The 16,507-nt window shown below is 37.9% G+C and overlaps 1 protein-coding gene across 1 annotated transcript; it reads left to right on the forward strand.

Annotated features, from left to right (window-relative positions):
* Positions 1–15,136: 15,136 nt before the first annotated feature.
* LOC131643096 (ribonuclease 1-like) lies at positions 15,137–16,151 on the forward strand. The gene is made up of 3 exons (XM_058913242.1): positions 15,137–15,286; positions 15,376–15,531; positions 15,615–16,151. The coding sequence occupies exons 1-3, from the start codon at positions 15,182–15,184 to the stop codon at positions 16,038–16,040; spliced, it is 687 nt and encodes a 228-aa protein (XP_058769225.1). The 5' UTR covers positions 15,137–15,181; the 3' UTR covers positions 16,041–16,151.
* The last annotated feature ends 356 nt before the right edge of the window (positions 16,152–16,507 follow it).

A 16,507-nucleotide genomic window follows, 5' to 3' on the forward strand; every position in this document is an offset into this window, starting at 1 on the left:
GGAATTGAAATAATGCCTGTACATCATCAGCATAGTCCGCTCAAAAGCATACTGTGTGAGGTTGCGGTATCGTTTTCGTCATCCTCCCTCAAAAGGTTCACAACTTTAGCGAGAGTTGAATATCATAAAGAAAATCCAGTAAAACAAAGTTTTGAAATAACGGTACGAAATAAGTCAAGACAAACATATGCAATGCATTAATGATTATTATAAAATAAATAGAGCCTGACATAAGACGAATGTTTAAACAAACGGGAAAGAAATTGCGAATACAAATAAACTAATGATCTAAAAAAAAACATCTGTCTAGATATCAATGCATTAGAATTTATGAGGCTCTTCTGGCTGGCCCAATTCAATAACTCCTTCATCAATCAAGTCTTGAATTTTATGCTTCAACGGCCCACAATCTTCTGTATCATGACCAGGACTGTTTGAATGATAAGCACATCTTGAATTGTGCTTGTACCCAGGAGCAGGATTTGCTGGAGCTGAGTATGGAGGCAACAAAGTTATCAGGCTCTGATTGAGAAGATGTTGCAAAGCTTGAGACAATGGCATATGCAGTGGAGTGAATGACCTCTTGGGTTTGGATTTCCAAGTACGTTGGACACCTTGTTGCTTACGCTGATCTTTCAGTGGTTGTTGTGTTGGTGCCTGACTAGAGACCAGGATTGCCCCAACAGTGTTAGATTCATTCCTCCCATTGTATGGCTTTTTAATAGTACCAGAAGAAGTAGCCACCTGAATTTTTCCGCTTCGGACACCACTTTCAACACGTTCTCCAGTCAGTATGAGGTCGGTGAAACCAGACGAGGAGCTTCCAAGTAAATGGCTGTAGAAAGGACCAGTCAGTGTATTCATGAACATATCTACCAATTCTCTGTTAGTCAAGGAGGGTTTCACTCTTCCAGCTAGATCTCTCCATTTTTGAGCATACTCCTTGAAGCTTTCCTCGGGTCCCATAGACATGCTTTGTAGTTGCATGCGAGTTGGTGCAAGGTCAGCATTGTATTGGTATTGCTGGTAGAAAGCAACAACCAAATCTTCCCAGGTACGGATGTTGGTACTTTCTAGTTGATAGTACCATTCGAGTTGAGTTCCAGACAAACTCTCTTGGAAAAAGTGGATCCATAGCTTCTTATCAGCAGTATGAGGTTGAATCTTCCTCACATATGATTTCAAGTGCAGCTTAGGACAAGAGACTCCATCGTATTTTGCAAAAATTGGAGTTTTGAATTTCGGAGGTATAACAACTCCAGAGATGAGTCCTAGATCTTCAAAATCCAGTCCAGGTACCTTCTGAATTTCCATGGATTTCATACGCTCCTCCAGCAACTTGTATTTGTAATCAGGATGTTCATCCTCATGGTGATAGTCCTCTTCTTCTTCAGAGAGTTTGGCGGAATCGTGGTTACTTTTTGCATCATCTTGCTCATCCTCGTCACTGTCTTCAGAGGCTTCGGCCTCCCTGAGTTGCAAGATCGGTCTAAGCCTTTTCCCCAGAGTCTTCTTGCCTTTCTTTTTCTTATTCTTGGTAAGGAGTGCTTTCAGTTCATCTTGCCCCTTGGACAAGTTCAGGATCAGATCTTGAAATTGGGCGTTCTGAGCTTGAAGGTCTTTGACTGAATGCTCGAGACTCATGATGCTGAAATAAACAGCGAGGAGGTGAGAAACCTGTGGTGGAAACCTGTGATGCAATGTTATGAATGCAGAGGCAATATTTTCAAGGATCTCTGGAAATTTAGTTAGCAACGTCAAAAATGATTTGGTCGCTTCTTCGTTTGAAGAACTCTGATTTTTGGATGTTCTTCTTTGGGAATCAAGCTCACCATATCGAGTGGGTCATCGCCTCTGACTCGGGAGCTTCTGATTTTAAAGGTGCATGGCTAGAGGAAAGTAAATCCTCTTGCCCCTTGATAGGTACTGAGTCTATGAATCGGAAGGTATGTGGCCAGAGGAAAATAAATCCTCTTGCCCCTTGATTAGGAATTCGGTCCTTGATAAGAGCACCTAAAATTGTGCGCCCTAAATCCCTAAGATCCTTGAAAGGGTTAGTTAAATCATGTTATGCTTATGATGTCATGATGTCATGATGTTATGCAATGCATCAGGCAAAGCTTGAGATGGTAAAGACGAGTGAGTCCCACAAGAAAAACCTGCATGAAAACCGAAGGGTTAGTGGAAAGCACAGACAAGTCACGCAAGTGTCCTTAGGTTTAAAGGCTTGCGTGAAGTTCGTAGGTAAGTACCCTTCCCACTGGAGTTAAGTTGGTTCAACCTGTCCTAAAAGAGTAACCGGGTTCTACGGTGCTCATATCTCTGATCTTTCTCGCGGGCATTATCTCAACATAGCACTCAATCGGCCAGCCAAAAGCATCCCTTGAGTCCAATCTCAATGAGTGTAGCATCGAGTATCAACCGGCTTCAGTCAGGAATCCGAAGCTAGCCATCTCGCTACTTCTTATAAGCCAAAGTCAAGTTCAACTAAGGTTCTAAGGGCGAATTAGTGCTCATGACACCACGCAGTAGCCAAATGTCTCCTCGATCAGATTCAAGGGCCATCAGGACAAACCAAAGCGTCGCACTAACGGTGGCCACCAGTTCAACCATAACGATACATGTCGTACAACCTCCCTGGTCTCATGCCACATACCTAAGGTACACTAGATCCGGGTGTAGGATCTTTCACACAGCAGAATACCCAAACAATTCCCTTAAAAATAAGGCATACAAACAAACAGTTAAAAACATTTATAATGAACTAAGCCCTAAGGTAAACCCCTCTTAAAGACTCCCCAGCAGAGTCGCCAGTTCTGTAACTCGGTGAACTGACTTTTGTTTTTATATGCAACAATGTTGCGGTGAGCATGAGTCGCCACCGACTTTTATTTTGTCCAATGTTAGGAAGGGTAAAAAGTACAGAAAAAGACCCTTTTTAAAAGAAGCGGGCTCGGGGGGTAAGTTATGAAAAGGGAAGGTGCAAGCACCCTTTTCATCCGTAGTTATCTACGGGCTCTTAATTTGCTTAGCTCATGTTTGTTTGTTTTGAAAAGAAGCATAAGGGACGTAAGGACTTTAGCGTAAATGCGTAGCCTTCGTCTTTGAAAGAGTTTTTGAAAAGATATTTTTTTTATTGAGCTAGGCAGGTTAAGAGAACTACCCTAACTAATTGGTCCTTTTCTATACTTTTTATGGTTCCTAGGATTATCCATACTATGTAGAAGTAGGAAATCCTTTATATTGGACGTGTGGGCCATCGAAGGGTCATCGAGGTCGTTTGAAGGCAACAAGTAGAGGAACCTTAGCATTCTAGCGGGACTATCATCATTTTCCGAAGGGGCTCCGAGGGACAAGATCTTTTACCGTAGGCAACAATCGAGGGTCATCGAGGGACTAAGATCTTTTCTATGATGATATTTTCAAGGGTCGTCGTTTGCTAAGATACCTCTACATTCGAGGGACACGACCATATAATCGTAAGGCAACCGAGAGGGGCGTACCCTAAGGGTGAGTGCGTGCAAGTGTGTTGGATTTAATTATATTTAATCTTGAGTTAAAGTCAACTACGATTTGTTTTTAGTCTTGCCATACACACCCTAATTAGCATACATCTAACACAATATATATAAAAGTACGGAAATTAAAAGTGCGGGAAAGTAAAGAGATTTTCTTTAGATATTTACATTTGGACCTATATACATTCTAATAACAAAATAAAATCGATAAACTAAACAAACACGCGTCATACAAGGGATTTTAAGATGGGAGAAGAAATCGGGAGAAAATAAAAATAATTGATGGTTAAGTGAAAAATTAATTTTAATTGGAAGTGATTAATTAAAAATGTCTGATCAACTAAATCCTAAAACATTTAAATTATTTACTAAATTAAATTATATTAATTAAATAACCTAATTTTATTAATTAATTGGTAAATAAGTTAAATTAAATCTTAGATTAATTTTGAAACTAATAAAAACCTAAAAAAAAATTATAACTAAATGATTAAATTAATTAACTCAAATTCAAAAAGTCTAAAATATAAATGGTTAATTTTTAGTTGTCTTTTCTTTTCTTTTTTTTTTTATATTTTTTATTGGTTGGTTAATTGTTAATTATATTATTTTTTAGTTAATTAAAAAAGAAATTTTGAAGAAGAGTAAACAAAAACAGAAAATAAAATAAAACAAAAGAAGGTTGAGGGACCCCTGGATCGAACCCAAGTCCTCAATCACGTTTGAACCATCCCTTTGCCATCTGTGTTGCGTGTGATTCGCTACCATTCATTCACAAAACAAAATAAATAAAGGTTAAACAAATATGGATGGGCAAAGTCAAAAAGTTTCAGACTAGGTCCCACGATACACGGAAGCGCGCGCTGGGAGAAGTCAGCCATGCTGACTAGCGAGTGGCATGGCGCCACGTGATGGTCAAAGTGTCAAGGAGACTATTCATTATCTCCTTCCTTTTTCCTGCGAATTTTACCATGTAAATAGCTGCGGATTCTGTTGCGAATAATCCTTCGAAACCTAAAACCTGCAAAAATCAAAGCAAACGAAAACAACCAGGACCCAGATATACGTAAAATCATCCCCTGAATCCAATGGCGATGTCCGTTTGGCCTAAAAACGCTTGTAACCATGAACCAGATCGCACACACCTCTTGTGCCCTAACAATGGTGGCCCTCTTTTCTCACGTGAAAAATCCTTTCCAACAGTTCAAACCTTCCTTAAACAGTCCCAGAAACTTGAACACAACATTAGTTTGCATCAAAACATATTAATATGCACTATATGAAGATTAAAACGTAAATGAAAAGGATAACATGCATGCTGCATTTCAAAAGCCAAACAAACATGGTTCTTAGTTTATTCTTACCTTCTAATGTCTTGGGAAGAGAATGGAATGATCACAAACACGAGGAAGTGGCTGCAATACCGATTTGGCTTGTGTTCTTTTTTTTTGATTTTTTTGTGAGGTTTGGAAAACTTTGAGAGGCTTGAGAGGCTAGGGTTTTTCGTGAGTGTGGAGGCTGCAGAGTGTGATTATATATATGGAACAAAATTAGGGTTGAAACAAAATGGAAAGAATCATTGTCATCAAAATGTGGAAATGTCATGATTTCTTTCCAAAACATTTTTTGAAAACTTTCCAAAATTCCAAGATTTTGTCTCAAGCCTTCTTTTTATATTTTCACACGACTTTTGCACACATGTGGGGTCCTTAAATATTTGGAAATTACACATATGTTCTCTTTACCATTAAGTTATGATTTTATTTCTTTTAAAATTGAATTTAAATTAATAAATTCAAAAATTAATAGAATAAAACCATAGAATAAATGAAAATTGATCCATGGGCCTCTTATGAAGATGCATTTTCGTGGTCAACAATGAAGTATAGGCCCATTGCTAAAAAAAACAAAATTTCTCAATTGTGGCTTTATGCATTTCTCAAACTTTGCCCAACTTGCACCAACTGTAACTCCTTCAATTTTTATCGTATGAAGGTGTTCCAGGACTTTTTGGAAAGCTTAGGATGCCCTCTACAAGCTACTTTGAAACTTTTTTCCATTTGGAGATTTTATCTTGACGATATGGCTTGTGCGAGAAAACTGCCTTTTTGCGAGTTCCTAGAAGAACCTGTAATGTTTTGACTTGTATCATCCAAATGGTGCATTTCTTGACTTTAGACCCAACATCAAAGTTGTAGAAAATGAAATTTCCTTGAGAATAGGCTTTGGTTGGGCAATTTTTGATGAACCATGTGAGAGTTATGATCGGTCAAAGTTCCGTTGACTTTCCCTTTAAAACCCTAATTTAGTAACCTCTTCCTTTGATGATTTTGGACCTCTTTCTTGATGAATCATGATCAAATTTTGATCAAATGATGAATATAACATAGAAATGTTAATGTTGCCCAAGAATCGGGAGTTTTGACTGTGGTTTGACCATAGTTTGACTTTTAGGTTAACCAGTCGATTATTGATCGTTCGGGCCATTGAGTGAGCAATCTTTTGAATCAGAGCTTGAAAATTGGCATGAGGATACTTTGAATCATTTTAGAGACCCTGAAGTCAACTTGAGGCATGTGAAGTTGATTTATCCTTGGGAAGAACAAAACCCTAGTTGGAGGCTAGTTGATTAGGAGAGGGTGTCTTTGAATATTGTGCCTTGATTTGACTTTTGAATAGGAAAAATAGTATGGGCAAATTTTGGGGTATGACAGATAGTCTTGAAAACGGCTACAATTCATGATCTAAGATTGAACCTCTCTTGATATATTGTTTCTTTAGAAACCCTAATCCTTTTAGCCAAATTTTCGTCCCCTAATAGTTTGAGTGAGTTGAGAATATATAGATGAAGAAATTAGGGTAAGAATCTGGTCCAAAGAATAAGTTAATTGATTGGAAAAAATTTGAGAAAAGATTTAGTTCATATATGATTCCAATCATCCTATTTTTGTTCCAATCAATTTCCAATCAAATATTTTCGATCTTGCCAGCTTTCAATAACTACCTTGGACCTCAAGGATGCTAAAAAACAAATCTTGTACTCATTGATTTAGTTTTTGCATTTTATTTTAACTAAAATTGAATTAAATTAAATTAATTCAAGAATAAATAAAATAAATGTGAGCATGTCATGCCAATGGGCTTTGGGGATTCTTTTTTTATGTTAGAATCCAGTTTGAATCAAAGAAATATAGGCCCATTTGCAAGGAAATCCATTTTGGTCCCTATTTGCTTCACATGTTTCATCAAGAATTTGCCAACTTTAGGAAGTCATAACTCTCTCAAAAATTGTCATATGGAGGTATTATAGGACTTTTTAGTAAGCTTAAAGAGTCCTCTAATCAATGCTTTTGGTCCCATGTCAAAATAATTTTCCATGCTCCTTGTGTGCTCTTTCGAAAAAGATGGCTTTTGGTTGACTTTCAAAAGGGACCTGTAATGTTTTGAGTCATATCTCCCAAATGAAGCATTTTTAGACTTGGCATGTGAGAGACAAAATTGTATAGAATTCAATTTCCTTCAAAATGAGCTTGGGATGGGAAATTTTTGATGTTCCATGTAGGATTTATGGCTGGTCAAAGTTCAGTTGACTTTCTCCTATGAAAACCCTAATTTAGAAACTTTTGAATTTGTTGATTTCTGATCTTTCCTTGATGAACCATGATCAATCCTAGATCAAATGATGAATGATACTTCATAGTAAGGATGCTGACAAAAAATCAGGAGTTTTGACTGTGCTTTGACCATAATTGTCTTTTATGTCAAACTAGTCGACTGTTGACTATTTGAACTTTTGTCTGGGCAATCTTGGGAATCAGAGCTTGGGACTTGATGTGAGGATTCTTTAAGGCATATGAGAGGCCATGGGATCCATTTGAGGTATCAGAACCTGACTTTTCTTAGAGAGAGACAAAACCTTAGTTTAGAGGCTGTTGTTTAGGAGAGAGACTACATGCTTCCTGCCTGTGTATCTTTGAGCATTTGAAAGTCAGATGGACTGGAATATGAATAAATATGATGGGAAAATTTTGGGGTATGACGCTATGTCTTATTTTGAATTAAAGCATGCCTTTGATACTTTGCATCATGAAGCTAAGGAAGCATTTCAACGCTTAGCTTCAAATAAAAGGATTTTCAAATACCTTGAGAAGAAAATTTCCGATTCCGAAAAGGAATTAGAAACTCTCAAGAAATCTATGATCAAAGGTATCAAAGACACAAGCGAAAGTGACAAGAGTCCTTGGTTTAGATGGGGAGGATGTGAAACTTGTCACATTTGGCAAAAAGAAGTTAAAACTATTAAAGCCAAATTAGACAAGGCTTCACAACCAAAAATCACATATGCTATTGATCGATCACATTTCAAAAATAGTATGATAAATCCGTATCAACGATACACTTATGTGATAAAAGATCAATCTAGCAAATGTGATGACCATTCGAACTCAAGATGTCTATACTGTTGCAAAAGGGGGCATACCATTAAAAAATGTCGCTTTAGGAGATTCTTGGTTCCCAAAGGCATTTTCAAATGGACTCCCAAGAGCAACCTTTGTTTCACTCACACACAAGGACCCAATGAAAATTGGGTACCTATTTTCCTTGTTTAAATTTGTAGGTGGAATGTCTTGAGCCATCCGAGAGAAGATGGTTTCTAGATAGCGGATGCTCAAGACTTATGACGGGTGACTTATCTCTATTCTATGACTTTGTGGCTAAGAAGAAAGGATTTGTGACCTATGGTGATAACAACAAGGGTGCAATACTCGGTAAAGGTAGTGTAGGTATTCCCTCTTCTACTACTATCTCTGAAGTCCTTTTAGTTGAGGGCCTTAAACACAATCTTATTAGCATCAGTCAATTGTGCGACAAAGGATACTCGGTATCATTTTCAAAAGAAAGTTGCTTAATTAGAAATGATGACAAGAAAGATGATGTGTTCAAAGGCCTGAGGGTAAATAATGTATGCATGCTTGACCTAAATGACGTATCCTTGACCAAGGAAGTGGATCAAACACCTAAAGAGAAAGTGGAAGATCAACCAAGTGAGAAGAGTGATCTTCCCCTTGCATGGAAATCCTCTAAGAACCATCCTATGGAGAACATTCTAGGAGACATATCAAAAGGAGTAACAACACCGTCAAGGATAAGTAACTTTTGTTTTTATTATTCTTTCGTCTCTCAAATTGAGCCTAAAAACCCCAAAGATGCATTAGTCGATGAACATTGGTATTTAGCTATGCAAGAAGAGCTAAACCAGTTTAAGAGAAATGAAGTTTGGGACCTTGTTCCCCTTCCGCGAGATCATCGAGTAATTGGCACTAAGTGGGTGTTTAGGAACAAACTAGACGAAAACGGTATCATCACTCGCAACAAGGCCCGTCTTGTTGCTCAAGGGTATAGCCAAGAGGAAGGGATCGATTATGAGGAGACTTATGCTCCGGTCGACCGACTTGAGGCAATACGCTTGTTAATTGCTTTTGCATGTTCACAAAACTTTAAGCTGTATCAAATGGATGTTAAGGGTGCTTTTCTAAATGGGTTCCATAATGAAGAGGTCTATGTATCCCAACCTCCCGGTTTTGAAAACGTTGATTATCCCGATTATGTTTATAAACTTAAGCGTGCCTTGTACGATCTTAAACAAGCTCCAAGAGCTTGGTACGAGCGGCTTAGTAACTTTTTGATTAATCAAGGTTTCTCAAGAGGGAAGGTTGACACCACCCTATTCATTAAGAGACATGAAAAGCATTCTATATTAGTTCAAGTGTATGTTGATGATATTATTTTTGGGTCTACTAACATGACTCTTGTGAAGGTGTTTTCTCAGCATATGCAGGGAGAATTTGAGATGAGCATGATGGGTGAACTAAACTACTTCCTTGGACTCCAAATCAAGCAACTAAAAGAAGGCACATTTGTGAGTCAAACTAAGTATTGTCAAGAGCTCATCAAACGCTTTGACATGGCAAAGTCCAAGGACATTGACACTCCTATGCCTACCGCGGAAAATCTTGATCGGGATGAACATGGTAAGCTGGTTGATGTAAAAAGGTATAGAGGTATGATCGGTTCCCTATTTTACCTTACCGCTTCTCGCCCTGATATTATGTTTAGTGTTTGCATGTGTGCAAGATACCAATCATGTCCTAAGGAGTCTCACTTAAAAGCCGTTAAGCGCATACTTAGGTATCTTGTTGGTACAACTAAGCATGGTTTATGGTTCTCCAAAGGTAGTGATTGTTCTTTGGTTGGGTATTCCGATTCCGATTTTGCCGGTTGCAAATTGGATAGGAAAAGCACTAGTGGCACATGTCACTTTTTCTCAAACTCCTTAGTAAGTTGGCATAGCAAGAAATAAGTTTCCGTTGCTTTGTCAACCGCCGAGGCGGAATATGTGGCGGCCAGTAATTGTTGTGCTCAAATACTATGGCTCAAACAACAATTACTTGACTTCAATGTCAAGCTTGATCATATTCCTATCTTTTGTGATAACACAAGTGCTATAAATTTAACCAAAAATCCGGTCTTGCACTCTCGCACTAAACACATAGAAATTCGACACCATTTCCTTAGAGATCATGTGGAGAAAGGTGATGTAGTGTTTGAGCATGTTGATAGCAAAAATCAACTTGCCGATATCTTTACGAAACCACCAGCTACCGAGCCCTTCTTTCACATTCGTAGGGAACTTGGTGTCCTTGATATATCGGATAGGTTGCAACTATAAGTAGTTGCATATGCTCTATTTATTATTATTGTCTATGTTCTCACAAACATGTTGAAGTGTTCATTCAAGATATGTGAGGGCATGTTTCTCTATCTCCCGTGTGTAAAGGTAACATCGTTTCAACCTTAGATCCACTTCATGAAAATGTATCAACATGGTAAAGTTACAAATTATTCATAAGTGTGTACGTTTTATGCATAATTTGGATGTGGCATACATACATTTATTGCATTTCACCAAATTTTGAAATATGCAGAACATAGGTCGACCTACTCCTTTTGTGAGTCGACCTATCACCAGAAATTTTTTTAAAACTTGAAGCTAATGCGTCGACGAATAACCTGCAGAGGTCGACATATCATTCGCAGAATTTCAAAATTAGGTTACATTTAAAAAGGGGCTCAAGGCAAATCATTCTCTCTTCTCTCTCCTTGTGCCATCGACCTCTCCACCAGAGAACCCTAAAATCTCCAACCAATACTCCCTCAATCTCCTCTCAATCACTCATCAATGGCTTCCCACAAATCCTCACGAAAGAGAGCTAGCAGGGGAGACTCCTCATCTCAACAACATCCTGAAGTGGAAAATGCCCTATCTCTAATTCCTGATGAACTTGTTGAATCATACTCAGCAAATTTCAGCAAAAGGAAAGTCATTAAGCAATTCATGCTGTTTACAGGAACCCTGCGTAGACTTCATCTACAACAGGTAATCGATTTGCTTGAAGTTCAAAATTTGGGTGCTTTTCTTGAATTGAGTCATGATTACAATGTGGATTTGGTTTGGATTTTCTATAATGGGATGGAAGGACCCTTCCATGGAAGTTCCTTCAATTTTCAGATGGGTACAACCACATACGCCATCACCGACAACACTTGGAAGCATGTCGGTTTGTTTCTGCTAAGTGATAATGCGGTAACGGTAACTGATACCAATGTGTTGACTCAGTTTGACTACAACATTGCCTTGAATAACATGTTGAGGCGTCCTCATCCTGATCATATAGTTCAAAGTAATCTGTTTCCAAGGACTGCTAATACAGGTTTGCTGAACATTATGGATAGAATTCTGCAATGGATTGTGGCACGGATCATCCATCCTAAGCAAGGGGGTATTCTCGTGTTGACCAACAAGAAGTTTATCTAGTCTAGCTGATCAAGAGCAGGATTCCGGTAAATTGGCCTCATTTCATTGCAAAACGAATGTTTAAGTTGAAGGAATCCGGTAGAGGCACCGCACTTGGATATGCATCATTCATTCAATCGCTGCTTAACAGGGTAAACATTCCAACTCAAAGGCTTCCAATGATGACCATTTCAATCGACCAAGAGTTCACCAAGAAAACTTTGAATATGATGGGATTCTTCTATAACCAAGCCACTGGAAGCTACAGAGCCATTCTGAGGGGAAACAATGCTGACCTCAACAGAGAAGATGAGGATGATATGAACATTGAAGAAGGTGAAGAAAATGAAGGTGAGGATGAAGATGAAGATATGGGTACTGGTCATGAAGGCTCAAATGTGGCTAATTTGCTTGAGGCTATGCATCTCTAATAAATTGAGAATCAAAATTTAATGAATGAGCGCCTTACTACTTTGACCACTCGTGTCACTGAGCAAGGTGCCCAATTTACGGCCTACTCCACAATTCAAGAGCAACGGTACAACACACTTTATGGTATGATCGATGCTCAAAGCAATCAAATCTCCTCATTCACAAGTGCCTTTATGCAACACTACCCCTTCCCTCAAGTTCATTCCACTTAACCTCCACCTCCAGATCAAGAGAGAAATGAAGATGATGATGCCTAGTGTCCTCTTTTCATGCATGAATCATTTGCATCCTTTATGAACAATTTAAGTGTTTTTGTGTCCTTTATTTTAATGTTATCTCTGAACAATTTTCTTCCGTACTATCCTTGAGCTATGTGTTCATTGTGTGTTTGGATATTTATGTTATTATTGCCTTCGTATTTTTGTCATTAAGCATTGTTTTATGTGGATGATTCCTTTGTGATTATGATTGCAAAAGGGCTTGGTAATGATCAACCTAGTGTGATATTATCCCACCATGTACGTATAATATTGCTTGTCTCTTTTTGATGTTGTCATAGGGGGAGAATGCATTGAATTAGCACACTACATCAAACATATGCACCAAGACAGGGGGAGCAAGCAGAAAGGGGGAGCAAGCACTCTGTTTTACGTAGTGCCTCGACACAAATTCACAAGTTTTGCCATCATAAAAAAGGGGGAGTATGTGAGGACAATTGTGTGGTTTTCATGATGTCAAAATATTGTGAAATTGACACAATCAAAATGTAATCAAAGAAATCAAATGGATGCAACAAAGAAAAGTATTTTTGGCTACAAGACCTCAATAGGTTGACTCACAAGTAAAACAGGTCGACCTACTGCAAACATTTGTGAAGGATTTCATGTCAAGGCAGAATGCGTCGACGCATTGCTTCCTCAGGTCGACGCATACCATTTTGGAGGAATCTCGGGTATGCGCACGCCGACCCTTCAGGTCGACGCATCCAATCTTGGTGATTCAAAAATTCAGTGTATGAACAGAATGCGTCGACGCATTGATGGCTCAGGTTGACGCATGGCATTTTGAGGAAACCTCGGGAATGCGCACGCCGACCCTTCAAGTCGACGCAAGTGTCACACTCAGTTCAAAAAGAGATGCAAAACTTCAACAGGTCGACCTATGCAGGGGAGCAGGTCGACCTATCGCTTCTTATACTGGTTTTTGTTGTGTTTTAATTGGCCTATGCAAAGGGTGTGGTATATATATATATATATATATATATATATATATATATATATATATATATATCCAATTGATCATTCTTAAGTATTTTAACAAGAAACGTGAAAGATATACTCAAGATTCTTCTCATCTTCAACCTTTCGCTTATTGATCGAAAATCACACATAATCACCTTTTTCGATCGAAGTAAGGAACGTGAGTTGATAAGGTTCGACGGTAGACATTCGTCTTGTTCGGGTGAAGATTATTGAGGGTGTTTCTTGTATAAAACCTTAGGGTTTTTCCTTCTACATCAAAGGTGTGATTCGAAGGTTTTTGACGATTGCTTTGCTTTGGTAATCAATTCAGCCGAGCATAAGGAATTGAGGGATTGAAGATCCGCTCATCAAATTTGCTACAACCGGAGGATTGAAAAGGAAGGATCGGGGTCTTGATCGGTGAAGATCATTGACATTGACTTGATTCAACATGAATCAAGGGGAGGATCGAATTGTATTCAATTTTACTACATTTGTGTAGTTGGTTATTGGTAAATTCTATCCTTGTTAAACATTTTGCAATCAAATAAAACTTTCCTAATTTCATTTGAAATTAGGGGCAGACGTACTCCTGCGAGGACGATAGAGGAACTGCCTTAACAAATCTCGTGTTCTTTATCGTTCTTACTTTTATCTTGTTTCTATTCGTTTTGTTATATTTCCATTGTTGAGCAAAAATTGAGGTTTTGTGAATATCGATCACCAAGAGTTCGATAAAATTACTCAATCAATTTTTGGTCAAATTTTGGTAGTTCATTGTGAGTAATATTCTATTTAGTGTGTACTTGATCCAATTGATAAATTCGTTATAACTTAATTCATAATTCGCCGTTTTTCATCCGTTCGGTTTAGTGCACATATTCGGTCCCCGATAACACAATCGTTCGGAGACGATTAAGTGATTCAGGGAAGTCACGTTTCAAAAGCTAAAATTTTCGTAAGTTGAAAAAAGGTGGTCTATTCACCCCCCTCTAGACCATTCATATCGTCTAACACCTTTTTCTAGGGTTTCTAAGAAAGTGAGCGTTCGAGCTTGCTTCTTTGCTACATTGTACCCGCACTCTTTCATAACTTATTTTAATTATGGTGATCATGTCAAATTTAACCAAAAAGGCCTGTAAATATATTTCAGACGATTGAATGGATTTAGAGATATTGGGGAGTGTTTGCACTTTTGTGTGTGAAGGTGTCTTAAGCCAAGTTTTGACTGACGTGGGTCTTACGAATGACTAGGGAGTTTTTTTACCCAGATGAAGAAAAGAGGATTCACAATCAATGCGATGTGTACATAATCCCTTTTCACGAATGCCTATTTTCTTTCATCGCCTATCGCCTTCCCTTCAATGATTTTGAAGTCAGCGTTTTAAACCATTTTCTTATCACTCCTTCACATTTACATATGGTTAATTGGGTCTTTGTTAATGTCTTCCAGCAGTAGTGTGAGAATAAGGAGGGTGTACTGTCCAAAAAGTATAGTTGTGTGCATGTTCCCCTTGTAAGGACAGAGAGACTTAGAGGTCTTAGTAGATATATTTCACGTTTAAGGGTAGGAAAATGTAGGTCAGTGACAACTATGACTCTTTCTTTATCCAAGACACGTCTTATTCCAAGCTTCTACTCCCTAGGGGAGTGGAAAACATAAGGGTGAGGCGACACTTCCCTTCAAGCGTCCTTGCGTCATCGCCCTTTCCTAGGCAGTCCCAAGCTGTCTCCCTAGGGAAGGTACATTTGCAAATATAACACTACATAGGGCAAAAGTTACAAACAAATTTCGATTGGCACACGCCATTCTACTGGCCAGTATGAAAGCAGTTACTAAGAGAGGAAACCACACAAGTTGCGTTTACACATTAGTTACTCCAAAAGAAGCACCGACATGTCACAGTCATAAGTTGCGTTTACACATGAAATTGGAAACCACACTATTATTATTGCATGATAAGCATATCCCATTACGATACTCTACCTTTTTGGTTTATTATTACTTTCAATACTTTTTGACTCTTCAGTTTCTTCCTATAAATACATGACCCCATTCCACCATTTCATAATTGTCACACTCACTCAAAACTATAAAAACCTCACTAACTCTGAGAATCACGTTAATAGAAAAAATGGAGTCCAAAGGGTCAATTTTAGTTAAGCTTCTCTTGCTTCTTCAGTTATCAGTTCTATGTCTTTCACAACAAGATTTTGATTTCTTCTACTTTGTTCAACAGGTAACTTATAATTCATTTCAATCATCATCAACATAAGTTTAGTTACTGCTTACATTCGAATTAGTAATATGGTTTTTTTGTATTTGCAGTGGCCAGGATCATTCTGTGATTCACAGAAGAGTTGCTGCTATCCAACAAGTGGAAAACCTGCTGCTGATTTTAGTATTCATGGTTTATGGCCTAATTACAAAGATGGTACTTATCCATCTAACTGTGATCCCAACAGCCCTTTTGATCAATCTCAGGTACTTTTTCATTCTTCACCAATTGCATTTTTATGTCATGTTTTCATTCTACTGACTTGTGTTTGTGCATATTATTATTACAGATATCCGATCTCAAAAGCAGTTTACTAAAGAACTGGCCCACACTTGCATGTCCAAGTGGAAATGGAATTCAGTTTTGGACTCATGAATGGGAGAAGCACGGAACTTGCTCAGAATCAAGCCTTAAACAACATGATTATTTTGAAACAACTCTCAACTTGAAACAAAAATCAAACCTCCTTGATGCTCTTACAAGTGCAGGAATACAAGCTGATGGAGGTTCTTACAGCTTGAGCAGTATCAAAGGAGCTATACAAAAGGGAGTTGGGTTTGCTCCATTCATTGAATGCAATGTGGATTCATCTCGTAACAGTCAGCTATACCAAGTTTACTTGTGTGTGGACACTTCTGGATCAAACTTCATTGACTGTCCAGTTTTCCCTAATGGAAAATCATGTGGATCTAATGTTGAGTTCCCATCGTTTTAAATATCAGTCTCTATGACAATACTCTATCTTCAAGTTTATTTATCATCTTTGGTTGCATCTTATTCTTTACGTGTAAGCAATTATAGTGTAATTGAATTTGAACTTTAATGGAAGATTTTGGGTAAAGATGTGTTCTCTAAACTCATTTGTGTGGTTGTTAATATTTCTATGTGTTAAATTTGCTTAGTGTTTTATGCTCCTCAAAAATCTATCCACATCTAATTTTCAAGACATGATTCCTTATATTAGGTGATCCAATATGGTTTAAAATTACGATTGCATACAGTACAATGTTACAATGCATTTTACGTTTACTATAGAAACTTTTCAGCTTATACCACATATATTTTTATTATGATGAGTGTATTAAGTTAGTTAGAGTTTGTAATATATTGATTACTTAATTAAGATTTGTTTTGTGAATTCTCTCATTTTCAGAATGATTTCAAGCTCCCAATCTTCCGAAT

Source organism: Vicia villosa, unplaced genomic scaffold, assembly GCF_029867415.1.
Source record: "Vicia villosa cultivar HV-30 ecotype Madison, WI unplaced genomic scaffold, Vvil1.0 scaffold7, whole genome shotgun sequence".
NCBI lineage: Eukaryota > Viridiplantae > Streptophyta > Magnoliopsida > Fabales > Fabaceae > Vicia > Vicia villosa.

Excerpts from the sequence above, each read along its gene's own strand:
- LOC131643096 (XM_058913242.1), top strand. The coding sequence starts at position 15,182 with ATGGAGTCCAAAGGGTCAATTTTAGTTAAGCTTCTCTTGCTTCTTCAG. Across the intron at positions 15,287-15,375 it reads TCTTCTACTTTGTTCAACAG|TGGCCAGGATCATTCTGTGA; the intron begins GTAACTTATAAT and ends TTGTATTTGCAG. Across the intron at positions 15,532-15,614 it reads GCCCTTTTGATCAATCTCAG|ATATCCGATCTCAAAAGCAG; the intron begins GTACTTTTTCAT and ends TTATTATTACAG.